Genomic DNA, 13,692 nt, shown 5'->3' with positions numbered 1-13,692 from the left:
CTAGAACTGTGAGGTAGATTTACTATAATAATTTAGTTGTATTGCTCCTAAAAGTAGACAGCATATGCTCTATAAATGAGTCATCAGTGAGACCCAGTATAGGTTAAGATGCAGAGTAAAACGCAGAGTAAAAGTGCAGAGTTCGTGTCAGCATAATTATGATTTGATAGTTTGAGGAAAATACCTAGCATCTTAGCCATCCACATACAGTTACCCTAAGCCAGTGGTTCTCAAACTTTTTGAAGTTGGGGTGCATTTAAAATCCTACAGATAATTTTAGGCACACTATATACAAATTTCTGAGAAATATGTTATAATAATTAAGTCAAAAATTAAAGAAATAATATAAAGTCCAAGCATGCTTTTATGGTAATTAAATGAAATAAATATGACAAAATTAAATTTATTCTGACATTAAAAAACATTTTTATGTTACATGTTTTGAGTTATGCTTTTTAGAATTCATAAGAAAGAGGAGTTAAAAAACAAAAATTATCTTTTTATATATATAGATACATTTTTAATAATATTTAGTAAATTCGGCAGGTCCTGGCGCACATGTGTTTTTTCATTCTTGTGTTTATGAGAAACATGAGCCTGATGTGTCCTAGCAATTTTTTCAAGGTTTGGACATATATTTGAAAGGCAAACTCTCATTTCCTTGTCAATACATTGAAGAATTCCTCTCTTTTTACTCATAATTGTGTTGAGTGCAGACAACCCCCACCATACATAGAATCTTAACTTTACAGCAAACAAAGGATAGAAGAAACTTGCCTCCAGTCTTTCCGGGGAACATGGGGGTAGTATAAACAATCCAGCTCCACAGCTTAACATCCTTTTGCAACCTAATCAGACAAGTGAGGTGGGGTTGGGCAGACTGTCAGCTTACAGCCAATTCCCCACACCTCTGTCCCCCAAAAATCTAAACTCTAAAACCCCTGTTGGTTTTTTGGTCCCCAACAGGCATATATTTCTCTGGAATACCATAGGGCACACCTAGAAATCATGTAGGGAGCACACTTTGAGAACCACTGCCCTAAGCCCTCAGGTTTGTGAGCGTGAACAGAATGTAGAAATGATTGACAGTTGTATTACCAGTGACACGGATTTAAGCTCCATAATGGAGAGTCCCAGTACCCTCCCCGTCAGTTTCCTGGCATCACCAGCAGGTTCCCCCAGACCATCTGATTGGCAGGAGGGCAGCCCTGAGGTCAGTGCTGGGCCTTGACGTGGGCAGACCTGACAGCCAGTTTCTGGACAGCGCTGACACTTGTACCCAGTGCCTTAGGCAACTTAACCAGTGGGCCTTTTGTTTTCTCCTCCATAAAATACTACTTTGCAGATTTATGGCAAAGAAGATAAGAATAAATGCAATGCAATTGGTATAGAGCCTGGAATACAGTTAATATTACTTTAATGGTACTTTGTATTAATTTAACTGAAATAAATATAGAATTTAGGGCCAAAGAAGAAAAATACACTGTCCATTTACTGTATCATTCAAGTAACTGTTATAGTATTATCTGATTCTGTAGAATTTGGAAAAGTTACAAAAAACTTTTTTTGAGAGCATGGGTGGCAACTTAAATTTTTTTACTTTAATTAATAGTTTGTGTCTTCAAACAATTTTTAGTCTATGATGTTGTGAGCCTGAAGGTGTCGGCAGATGTGTTCTTGCATCTTTAGAAGAACAGAATTTAGAGTCAGAAATGCTGTCTTCTTGTCTCGACAGCTGTTTATTAGCTGTAACCCATTGAAAGACAGGATAGACTTTAACTTAAAAGCACTGTGGTCTTAAGTAGCGACCGTGTTGTTTCCATATTTGGCTACTGCTTCTTTTTGATATTTTTGAGCATTAATTTATACAAAAACTATATCATCTGCTTTTAGTTTTGCTATTTCTACAAGATGTGTAAGAGTTTTCTGCGCATACATTTCTTTAAACAGATGTGCAGTGAATGCGACCCCGCAGCAGCTGTCTCAGACGGAACAAGCAGTGGGAGACTTCCTTAGAAGCCTCGGGCGAAGTAAGAAGGAGCGGAAGCCGGTGCGCCCACACGTGGTGGAGGTGAGAGCCCTTCTGGGGGGACGGGTCCCAGACTGTCCTGTGTGCGAGTGCTGATGTCCCCATTGCTGGCGAGGAGATCAGGTACAGCAGGGTTCGGCCCAGCCCAGGGCTGACCCAGTTAGAAGTGAGTTGAATCCCTGTAATATGGCCTTGGACTCTGTGCTTCTCTTGTCCCTGCAGCCCTGAGTCATACGGTCTAAAGATGAGGAAGGACACAGGCTTCTGGGATATGCTTTTGTATAAACAGCCAAAAATGATGACCGAGGAAGCTGGTCTCACTGCTCATGGGGAGGCTTTTCCCTGACTCAGTAATACATGATATTTCTCTAGAATTATCACATCCAGTACGTTCTGGTCAACGTGATTAACTTACAAAGTAGGTTTAATTTGGCTCCCAGAAGGCAGAAGAGAAACCTTATTTCTCATGCAGAAGGTTGACAATTGACTCATTCTGCAAAGGACAGACTTCTGCTTTCTCCTTTGTTATGTCCATGTGTCCCTTATCCCAGAATGGACCAGCCTCCCTGCCTTCTCAGAGCCCCCTGTGATAGAGGAACTACGTGGTTAGAACATCGTTATTTAAAACACTTATGCAAATGTGCCCTAACACTTGTTATTAGCTCTGTGAATTTTCTGGACTGTATCTTCTTATTTATTTCAAGTTAGTTTAGGATTTTTCTCATTTCTCTTGGAAACATTTTCAGAAACCTGCACCTAACGGATCTGGGGGAAGCACTCACATTAGTGGCTCCCAAGTCGTCAGGAAGCTGATCACAGTAAGTTAACACAGCCCGTCATTCCAGAACCAGCATCCCCAGCCAGACCGTGCCCTGCCAGTCTGGTGACTCACTTGGCTGAATGTAGGACCAGGAGAGTCCTATCTGTCCTAGTGCCCTTGCAGACCATTGTCCCTTCACCTGGTGTCACCACTGTGCCTCTGTTATAACTTAACTGCTGAATCAGATTAATTCACCTCCATTTGGGCAGTGTTGTTCCTTCAGCTCACTCGGCTGGAGTAATCTAGGCATTCAGTTTGGTTGCCACAGAGAAGGCAACTGACTGTGTTTCTGGAGAAAAATGGAAAGAAAAAGAAAGCTTGCACAGTGACCAGTGAAAGTGATGCAGAATGAAAATATCTCATTGTAGTTGTGTGGCATGATAGAACCATCAGTGAGCGCCTTGCTCTCAAATATGAGACGTTGCCTGGTGATGTCCCCATGAAGCAGGACATTTAGAAGTCCAGGCGACACATGGATAGCACCTGTGGGCCACCTCACCAGGACGCAGCCTGACCTGCCTCTCCCTCCGCAGGAGCCCACTTTCAAGCCCTGCCAGATGAAGACGCACTTCCTGCTTCCATTCCCCGTGAACTACGTCGGTGAATGTGTCAGAACTGCCCCCTACACAGACCCTGATCATGCCAGGTACACGTGAGGCTGGCATGAATTAAGGGGAATTGGGGGCTGGGGGGAATGTTGTGGTGGGTCTGTAGAAACTCAGAAACATGAGGCTGCCGCTGGTTCCAGGAAGAGTTTATGCAGAAAATGAAACCAGTATGTTGCTCAGCGTTTTTGTCTATTTCCATATTAGATGTACTCTGCTAGGCCATCAGGATAGGGATGTGTATTTCTCTGAATAGAAAAATGTAGAATTAAGCCGTGAGAACGTTACAAGTGGTGCCTCTGGGTAGTGGGATTACTAATATTTTTTGCCTCTTTTTTGTATTTTATAATTTTCTAAGAGTTCATTAGGCAACAGAATAGGAATTTCTAAAGAAAAACACTTGGAGGATAGACCCCAGCCCTCATCGGGAGAGCAGAGCCCATCTGCCTCCGAGCCTGGGCTGCAGGCCCCTTGACGAGGGCGGGCGGGCGGCACAGCCACCTTCCCCAGCTTTAAGAACAAGCATACTGCTCCTCCCCTGAGCTTCTCCTTAGTCTCGCACCTGCTCTGGGAGCGAGCGCGGGGGCCGAGCGCCCACACGGAGCAGAGGCTCATGCTTCCTGCCAGTGGCGGCCACCCTGGAGTGTGGCCCTGCTCCCTCTGTCCTGGGAAGCTGCTTTCTAGAAGCATCCTTTTCCCGACCAGGGCATCAGCTGTTAGTTAGCATTCTCAATGGAACTTGGAACATAAAAATCGTATACATCACAACAGTGAAACTAGTCAATAGCTTTCCATGTGCAGGTACACACACACGCTGATGTGGCTGCAGGTTTACAGTGCTCCCTGTGTCTGGAAAGAGGCTGAGAGAGCTCGCAGTGTGAGGGAAGGTGTGTCCCTGTCCACCCAGGCCCTGCTTCTTTGTTTTTGTTTTCATTTAATAATATACTGAAAAGTTCTTTTAGGTTACTTTGTATTATATGTGGTACTTCCCTGCCAGCCATGTTTTTCACTTGCATTTTTTAATCATTTATTTCAGTCTTAAGATCCTGGCACGTTTGATGACGGCTAAATTCTTGCATACAGAAATTCGAGAAAAAGGTGGTGCTTATGGTGGAGGTGCCAAACTCAGTCACAGCGGAATATTCACCTTTTACTCGTATAGGTGAGCTTTTCTCTGACCACCTCACACAGATGGACACAGCCTCACGTCAGGGACAGTCCGTGGCCCTGTTATGTCATCAGTGTTCTTATACGTTGGCGTGAACTTGAGAAAAATTGTTCCCACTTTTTTCCACCTCTTTGGCACTTAGTCACACCAGCACTGTCCTTTCAGTTTTAGGGACATCAGGAGAGAACAAGAAGCATTTGGCCTTAAGTGAATGCTGGCATTTGGTGACAAGTGTATTTCAGTAGAAGGTGACCTGAGCTTTCTGGTTGATGTAATGGTAGAGGCTGGGCCCCTGGGCCACAGAGACTGCTCTTCCCCTTTCAGTTTCTTGTGGCCCTTTGCCTGGAGACACCTACTCTGACCCTGCTCTATGGGAAGGACAGATTGTGCCCCTGAGACGCTTCTCTTTGCTCCCCACTCTTGCGTACCGAACACTTCCCGGGGTCAGTGCTGGAATCTGCAGGACGGAAAACACCCAAGCCTGGCTGGCCCTGGCCGGTTGGTTCAGTTAAGAGTGTCGTCTGGAAGCAGTTTGTGGGTTCGATCTCCAATCATGGCACACAGGAAGCAACCAATGAATGCTTTCCTTTCTCCTCCACTTTCTCTCCCTTCCTTTCTTTCTCTTTAAAAAAGAAAAAGAAAGAAAAATTAAGTCCTGACTGGATATGTTGCTGAGTTAGCTCATCACTGTGGAGTGCAGAGGGTGCTGGTTCAGTTCCCATCAGGGCACATGCAGGAGCAGCTTGATATTCCTGTCTCTATCCCTCTCTCTCAAAGAAAAACACCCGAACCCCACCCTCCACGCATCCACCAGACCCTTCAGTTCTGTGTCTGTAGTATGAGCAGAGGCCTCTCCAGCTCTGCACTTAGACAGTGAAGGCTCTCAGAAGTCGGCCCAGACGGGGATTATTCAGCTAGTCCGAGTGCATCCTTAGGAAATAAGGGTTTTCGTTTAAGCTTTCTTAGCATTTCTCCACGAGTCTGACTTTCCTTCCTCCACCTGACTCCTCTCCCAGTGGAGCCGCAGTGGGTGCATTTACTAACCTGGTGGTAAGGCTGGGTGAACAGACCGTAGCTCTAAGGGGTGGGAGAGGGTCAAATGGCCTGTGTGGCCAGGTTTAAATTTCCGGGAGCGTTGATTTTTTCACTAAACATTAAATTAGAGTCTCTAACAATTATGAAGTCAGCATGTGATTGTTGCTTTTTTTTTCCATTGGCAAACATGTGAGTGAGTAGCTAACTTTTTGGGTCTCCTAGGGATCCACGTTCAACAGAAACGCTCCAGTCCTTTGCGAAGGCCATTGACTGGGCCAAGTCTGGGAGGTTCTCACAGCAGGACATTGACGAGGCCAAGCTGTCTGTGTTCTCTGGTGTGGATGCCCCTGTGGCACCTTCGGACAAAGGTATCTGGAGTAGGAAACAGCCCCTGATGGACGGTGTGACCAGACGATGGCAGGCTGAGTTCTTGAGTTGTGTGCCTGCCTCACCCCACCTCCCTCTGCAGCCTCCCTCCTGATACGCGAAAGTCCACCTTGTGGTTTGCAATTGAAAAGGGGTCGCGCTCCATCATCTCAGAACTTCAGTGAGCTAGCTGTGAATGTCCTGGGCAGTGTGGCTGGAGGGGGTAGACCGTCCTGACTCGCCGTCACTCACCTCCATGCTCTTGCCCAAAGGGGAGTGGGTCAGCTCGGCCCCTGAGGCGCCTCCCCAGTCACCTGTGTTCCTTCAGGGCTGGACCACTTCCTGTACGGCCTCTCGGACGAGCTGAAGCAGGCGCACAGGGAGCAGCTCTTTGCCGTCCACCGCGAGGGTCTCATTGACGTGAGCAGCAAGTGAGTGCAGCCTCGTGGCCTGGAGCATTAGAGACGTCCAGTGACCCTGAGGGCGCCTGACATGGAACAACCCTCACCCTCCACCTGCCTTTTCAGGTACCTCGGTGTTGGCAGGAGCACCCATGGGCTGGCGCTGCTGGGACCGGAGAACACGAAAATTGCCAAGGACCCGTCCTGGATCATCAGATGACGAGAAGCTCCAGCTGTGCATGGGGACTCGGCTGCCCTAGGCTCACAGGCCCCTAAGAAGTGAGCTGAGCCAGGTTTAATTTGTAAGGTTAGAAAACTTCTTCAAACTGCCAAAGGTACATACTTGCCTGACAAGTCAGACCAAAAGGCTTCTATGTTAAAAGAGGAAATGGGCGGATCATGAAGAAATTGTAATAATCATGCATTAAATGGCAGAGATGCACAGATTATTATTGTAAGACTTTCTAATAATGATAGAAGTGCTTATTTTACCTTACTAATCTTAGAACATTTATTTAAACGTTTAAAAATAAAAGGCAACTCTGATACCGTTTTAAGTGACATTTTGCTAAATAGTTCTTAGGACCTTTACTTAGAAATGAGTGAGTGAAATGAATAAACCTACAAAGGTATTCCAACACCTGTCTTGATTTATTAAAAAGTGTGATCACAAAAAGTGTGGGGGAAATCCTGCACAGATGCACTGTAAGTGGGCACCCTGTTGAGAGTTGGTGTGTTTGGGGTTAATAAGCTTTAACTGGTTCACATTTTGTCTTTATTTACAGGCTCTGCCCTATCTGTTACTCACTTAAGTTTTTCAGGCAGAAAGTAAACTCAGTGCTGGCCCTTCCTCTGTCATTTGATCCTCAGTTGCTAAACAAAGCCCACAGCTAGAGCTCAGTCTGCTGCGTTTCGCAGGTGCTGCGTGCGTGTTGTACGGCTTGGAGCTTGTGGCCGCTCTGTGTCGAGTGGGCCTGTCAGTGCCATTTTCCAGTAGGCTCAGATGGTTGTTAGCATTTTTAAGCAGTCGATCGAGTATTTTATAATTAAGGCTTGTACATTTAAACATACTGCATCACATACTTAGTAGACTACTGTCTAGTATAAACATAACTTTTATATTTACTAGCAACCAGAAATTTATAGGACTTGTTTTAGTAGAATGCTCGCTGTGGGGCAGCTGTGTTAGGCTTGTGCCTGGGGTTACCAGCTGCAAGCACTTTGCCTGATCGGTGCGTGGCTGCACCATGTGTGTGTGGCCTATGTAAGGCTATAGGTGCTTGTGCTCGAGAGAGATTGGGAATTGTGGTTGGCAGGATGGCTGCCACCACACTGAGGGGCCATTCTTGCTATTTGTTTGCCTGAGAGGCGGTTTCCCTGCCTGTGTGCTTGTCCGCCTTTGTGAGACTTTATTAAACAGAATGGCCCTAATGCTTTCTGGCCCCGCAGTTTCTCTATCATCTGCCCGAATTCAGTGTGGACCTGTCAGGCCTCGGCCACCGGCATTGCACTCGCTCTTGTGGTGGTCTAGAACCGAGGCTGTATATCTGTACGGTCTCTGGACTTCTTATCCTCTACCTTCTCTACACACAGCTTTCCCCGACTGGTGGACAGAAAGGAGGCAGAGTGCTTTTCAATGCAGACACTGAACACGTCTTACTTTCCTCAGTGCACAGCTGGGACTGAGGTCACCTGTGCACTCACCTCATTCCTGACACACGCGCTCATGGGGTTTTTAGTTCCACACTTTAGAAGGAGTTGGGTCAACTTATTTGGTGTCCTGGCTGGGCCCTTCTCTGCACACTTGGCATGTCCCCATGTCTTTGTCCCAGCATTGCCTTCCTCCTCTGTGACTGTGCTTCCATGTGGCCTAGTTCCCTGCCCCTATAGAAATATGTCAAAGTGCCTGCCCACAAAACTGCCACACAAACCTCTCGTAACTGCCCACAGATCCTGACATTTAAATGCCTACTTAAAAAATTAAAGAAACTTTAGTGTGGTTGGAGTTTTACCGAAATGTTTATTCCACTAGAAATGCACATTTGAAAGCAGGAGATGGTATGCAATACAGACAACTCACTGGAGCCGTCGGATCTGATGGGAGTGAGAAGGGTGCAGGACACGTGCTCTGTGATTAGGGGTTAATGTCAACAGTACTCACACATAAAGTGCTGATAAATAACTTAAGTGTTACAAAAATGGGCGGTAAACAGAAAGTCCGAAGCGTCGCTGGCAGGCAGTGGCGTCTAGATGGCTGCAGGCTCCTCCTGGCCACCGTGAATGTGCTCCAGCTGGCCTGAGTCGGAGACCTCGAGGCTGGCCTTGTACTTGGCCAGGATCTTCATGAGGGGCCGAAGCTTCAGCCACCACTGCTCTTTGGGAATCCTGTGCCTGCGAACAGGAGACGGCAGGGGTGAGTACAGGACTGTGACAGTGGCATCTCTCTGACCGTGCTCCTGTCTTCCATTCCTTCTAGCTGCAGTAGGGTTTAGATGTGCAAGCTTTACTTACTCGAAGTCTGTCTCCTCCTTCAGCTCTGCCACAGGTTGGAAAAGAAGGTTTCTTTTGCATATTCCCAGCACACAGATAGAATCATCTGTTACAAACTTTTTTCCTATAAAGGACAGAAAAATGACCTGAGAATGAATATTTGGTCACACTGAATAGTCGGCTAAAATGGCTAGTGAGACCAGGAAAGGGGAGAGAAGGCTTGCTGATGGGATGGAGCAGGGTCCCATGGGAGACAGAAGAATTCAGACTGGGCAGAAGCAAACTCCCAGGGTCTCCTGGGCTGTGACGAGGCCATGAACACCCCGGGAGTCCCCTTCAGGATGATGGGGTGCCCTCACTCCACATCCGACCTGAGAGGAGCTATTACTTGTGCTTGGCAATGAGACCCCACAGGGAGTAAAGTGGGGACTACGTATATCACTCAATACTGGAAGAGGAAAACTGGCTTAAACGGCAGAAAGATTTCAGTTACATGCTTATAAGAATGTATGCTCATACTGCATACTGTGAGCGGCTGGAAATTAGAGAGGTAAGCATCCTTAGATGACCTGTAGAAAGAGGAAAATAAATCCAAAATGTAGGAAGAAATATGAAAGCAGAAGTTGATGTAGAAAACAAACTTAGTAGAACTAAAAATCAATGCCAGTTTGAAGACTAGCCTTGGGTTGAAACTTGATATTGCTGTGCTTGTGTAAGTCAAACACTGGCAGCAACATTAAACGCTCAGATCTGGTGAGACTGACAAAGAAAACAGTGGGGGGGAGTGAGATACAGGTACCAACCCAGATCACCTGACCCTGGAAGGATGGGGCCTAGAAATGCTGCCAGCATGAAAAAGGATATTGTGAAGGTTTTCCTGTCAAATTTTTTGAAAGTGTAGATGAATTTGGAAATTCCTAGAAAACATAACTTACAAAAGGGATTCAAGAAACAAACACGAGTAGTGGTTCTGTAAATAGTAAAGAGACTCGGCCGTATCAGCTCTCCCTACAAAGAAAATGGGAACCTTTGCTGGAGCTGTCAGAGGAGTGTTACCAAACATCCAAAAATCAAAACAGCTTACAGCCTGAACAGGCGGTGGCACAGTGGATAGAGTATCAGCCTAGGACTCTGAGGACCCAGGTTTGAAACCCCGAGGTCGCCAGCTTGAGCACGGGCTCATCCTGCTTGAATGCTGGCTTACCAGCCTGAGCGTGGTATCGGAGACACGACCCCATGGTCACTGGCTTCAGCCCAAGGTCGCTGACTTGAACGAGGGGTAACTGGCTCAGCTGGAGCCCCCTTGTCAAGGCACATATGAGAAAGCAATCAATGAACCACTAAAGTGCCACAACTATGAGTTGATGATTCTCACCTCTCTCCCTTCTTGTCTGTCTGTCCCTGTGTTTTTATCTCAAAAAAAAAAAAAAAAAAAAAATTTCTGAGGGGAATCTTTCAGACTTCTGAGAAAATTAGAACAAGCCCAACCCTGACAGGGACAGGATGAGCAGGAAATGGCCTAAGCAAAGAGCTGGGCCAGGGAGTAGAGAGAACACACCTGGGTTAGGGGACACCCCCCAGGAAGGCACAGTAGGCTTAACATTAGGAAATCCAATAAAGAAGACTTAATCATCTCAACCGATGCAAAAAGTATATAATATCCTTTCATGATTGAAAAATATGAAGTGAACAGAGTATCTAAGAACTATATCAATTAATAGAAAAAGTTAAGTGTTATTAAGAATTCACAGTCACAAAGCACTGAAGGCATTCCCGTCTTTAGGCTCTGGACAGACAGGAGCGCTGCCATCACTACTGCCATTTGGGCGTCCAGAGTAATAGACAGAATGTTACCAAGGGAAAAATCAAAAGCTCAGAAACTGATATGTATTTTGATGTACAATCCAAATAATGACTACAAGTAATTATTAAAATTAAGGTGCATAAAAAGTTGATTGAAAGTCAGCTTGGCAAAAGTTAATTTTATTTCTGTGTGCTAACAATAATAAAAAAATACTGCTTACAGTAACGTATTTTTTATTTTAAAGATCAAGGAGTCAGGAATAAATGTACCAAAAATATGCAAGATCTTTAAAACAGTGCTTTAATAAGCTAAAAAAGTAAGTATATGGAGATTCAATGTTCATGAATTAGAAATTTGGCATTTTAAAAATGTTGATCCTTCCTCCCAATCGTTTATTGATGAAATATAACCCTGGCCCAAACGAAATACAGCAGGATTGTGGTGGACTTGGACAGTCTGACCCTACTATTCCTACGATGGCAGGATAGGCCGAGAACCGCCCAAACCAGAAGGCCCAGGTAGGACCTTTACCACCAGGTATTTATCAGTAATGGTTAGTCAAGAGATTGATCATTACATGCCAAAAAATGAACCAAATAACCCAGAAATAATCCCATGTTTATAGTACTTGGTCTATGATGGATATTACCCTGCAGAATGGCCTTCTCAATAAATGGCACCCAAATCATTGACTACCTACATGGAAGAAAATGAAAGTGGACTATTTAAAGTTTATATCAACTCCAGTGAATTAAAGCTAAATGTAAAAGGAGAGTATTTTAGTAACAGCCCAAACCATAAAGGAAAAAGTAAATTGGCTGCATTAAAATTAAGAGCATGTCATTAAAAGATAACCTTGCAGAAAGTGACAAGACATGCACAGATGGGGGACAGAGATCTTAATGTGATTGACAGGATAAATAATAACAAATTTCCTGTAACAAAATATTTAAAATTTTGTATAAAATATAATCAAAATAATTCTAGATCCTATAAAATGATATAAACAAAGCAAAATATGAACATAACCAACCTTTAGAGAAAACAGCCAAAATACATGAAGAGTCCACAGAAGAAACAAAGTTACACGAGCATGAAGAACCTGGCGTCTCTGCCACAGTGAGCCCACTAGGCCCACATCATAGTAGTTCAACAGGGAAGGATCGGACAGAGTGAGCACGTGGTGGTGAGACGTATGGAGAACTAGCCTGTGGCCTGCAGTGACCCAGCAGTCAGCCCCGGGTTGCACAGGGCCCTGGGCACTGAAGCACTGCCTGTCAGCAGACACCAAGAGACAAGGCTGGCTCAGGTAGAGGATCAGGGTGGGCGGATGTCCAGGGGACTCAGTACCTAACACTGCTTCAAGGACTCCAGTCCTGGGAAATGCATGCTGTGCTCCCATTCACAGAAACCACACAAACAAAGCCAGACTAAGTGACATCCTGGAAGGTTTAATGAGGTAGCAAAGCAAAGGGAGCAACGTGTTCTGCTGGGGGGAGAAGCACCCAGGTAGTGAAGAAGGAAACTAGTGAAGGAAGAAACAGGCTAGATACCCCAACCCTTGCTTTCTCTAAAAAGAGGAGTCATGAGTGAATCAGAGTAAGTCTTAAAGTATCTTAAAGAAAAGTCCAGAGTGTTCCATGAGGCAAGAAATAATACAAGGAAAGATCAGCTCTCAGGGTCTTGCAGAGGAGCCCCATGTGTGAACAGCAACTTTCTGTTTATTAAGAATGTCACTAAATTACTGGATGCCTTCCATCACTAATAAGCAGGAACAAAGCATTTCATATTATATTTATACCTAATTACATATAACTTTGAACGCGGAGTCTGGTTTTGTCAGGCGCAGCTCAAGGCTGGATTTAGGCAGAGGAGAACCAGCGCCCACCTCCGGAGTGCAGACGGATCTTCAGCACAGGCCGCCCCCACCCAGCCTCGCCCCCGTGGCATCACTTGGTACCTTTTCCCTGAGCCTCCGTCAGTTTCGTGGTGATCCACTGCATGGCTCGGGCAGAGATTTTGGTTCCAAAGTTTCTGTCAAATGGGGAAGGCGCTCCACCCTGTTGGTGGTTAGAGTTATACATGTTAGTTAGCCTGACCTGTGGTGGTGCAGTGGATAAAGCATTGACCTGGAATGCTAAGGTCGCTGGTTCAAAACCCCTGCTTGACAGGTCAAGGCACACATGGGAGTTGATGCTTATTGCTCCTCTCCCTGTTCTCTCTCTCTCCTCTCTAAAATGAATAAAATCTTTTTTTTTAAAAAATTGTTAGTTATACAATACCTTCCTGGCTGTTTATTTTTTAAAATGAAGTAGAAATAAAATTATTATTTAACAAAATTCACATCAAACTTGTAATGTGGGCTTTGAGGGGACTTTTGTTTATTTCTGCAAATTGTATCTGCTTGTGTGTAGCTGGGACCAGACAAAAGCGAGCCCGGTGACTCCTGCTGCGGAGCTGAGCCTGTGAGCGAAACATCAGTGCCCTCATCACCTGGCGGGCTTCACTGTTCTGCGATCTTCTATGTGTAAGGGATCTGTAGTCTTATTTTGGGATAGAGATGGGGTCCCAGTTTCCTTTAAAAATCTGATCAACTCCATGGGCTGGCTTGCACAAAATACACACCTGCCTAGCATTTTATCATAGGTCAGGAGGTTCAGTGATCTTATGCAATGAACAATGGGCCTAAGGTTAGAAATTCCTAATACTCAGAGTGGCCAGCGGCGATGGGGCGAGGGCAGGCATGTGGTCAGGAGGCTGGGGCCTGACTCCAGCCCACCTCCCGCTTCATCATCTGGGGCCTGCTTTGTAGAGTGTACCCCAAGATCCTTTCCACATCGTTCTGATTTCATGCAAATCTCAAATAAGTGTCATTTGTTTGATATTCCAATTTGAATGGTTTATTATGGCCCAATATTGAATGAGATACTTAATTTGAATAAGTCTTTTTAATAAACTGGTATCACTATATGAA

The 13,692-nt window shown here is 45.2% G+C and overlaps 2 protein-coding genes across 3 annotated transcripts in view; one reads left to right on the top strand and one right to left on the bottom strand.

Annotated features, from left to right (window-relative positions):
* Window positions 1-7,062, top strand: part of PITRM1 (pitrilysin metallopeptidase 1) — a 52,015-nt gene extending 44,953 nt beyond the window's left edge. Inside the window, exons 21-27 of the mRNA XM_066384874.1 lie at window positions 1,951-2,071; window positions 2,776-2,847; window positions 3,383-3,495; window positions 4,491-4,616; window positions 5,880-6,025; window positions 6,352-6,454; window positions 6,551-7,062. Of these exons, the coding sequence (XP_066240971.1) occupies window positions 1,951-2,071; window positions 2,776-2,847; window positions 3,383-3,495; window positions 4,491-4,616; window positions 5,880-6,025; window positions 6,352-6,454; window positions 6,551-6,644 (775 nt within the window). The 3' untranslated portion in view covers window positions 6,645-7,062. The remainder of the gene's footprint in view (window positions 1-1,950; window positions 2,072-2,775; window positions 2,848-3,382; window positions 3,496-4,490; window positions 4,617-5,879; window positions 6,026-6,351; window positions 6,455-6,550) is intronic.
* A 1,362-nt stretch (window positions 7,063-8,424) lies between these two features.
* The window catches only part of PFKP (phosphofructokinase, platelet), a 70,234-nt gene continuing 64,966 nt past the window's right edge, over window positions 8,425-13,692 (bottom strand). For both annotated transcript variants that reach the window (XM_066384117.1, XM_066384118.1), the window contains 3 exons: window positions 12,679-12,778; window positions 8,936-9,038; window positions 8,425-8,815 (listed from right to left, as the gene is read on the bottom strand). In XM_066384117.1, coding sequence (XP_066240214.1) covers window positions 8,671-8,815; window positions 8,936-9,038; window positions 12,679-12,778 — 348 coding nt within the window. In that variant the 3' untranslated portion in view covers window positions 8,425-8,670. The remainder of the gene's footprint in view (window positions 8,816-8,935; window positions 9,039-12,678; window positions 12,779-13,692) is intronic.

Source organism: Saccopteryx leptura, chromosome 5 (genome assembly GCF_036850995.1).
Source record: "Saccopteryx leptura isolate mSacLep1 chromosome 5, mSacLep1_pri_phased_curated, whole genome shotgun sequence".
NCBI classification, from domain to species: Eukaryota; Metazoa; Chordata; class Mammalia; order Chiroptera; family Emballonuridae; genus Saccopteryx; species Saccopteryx leptura.
The sequence above is the reverse complement of the archived record's forward strand: the minus strand, read 5'-3'. Positions and strand labels throughout refer to the sequence as shown.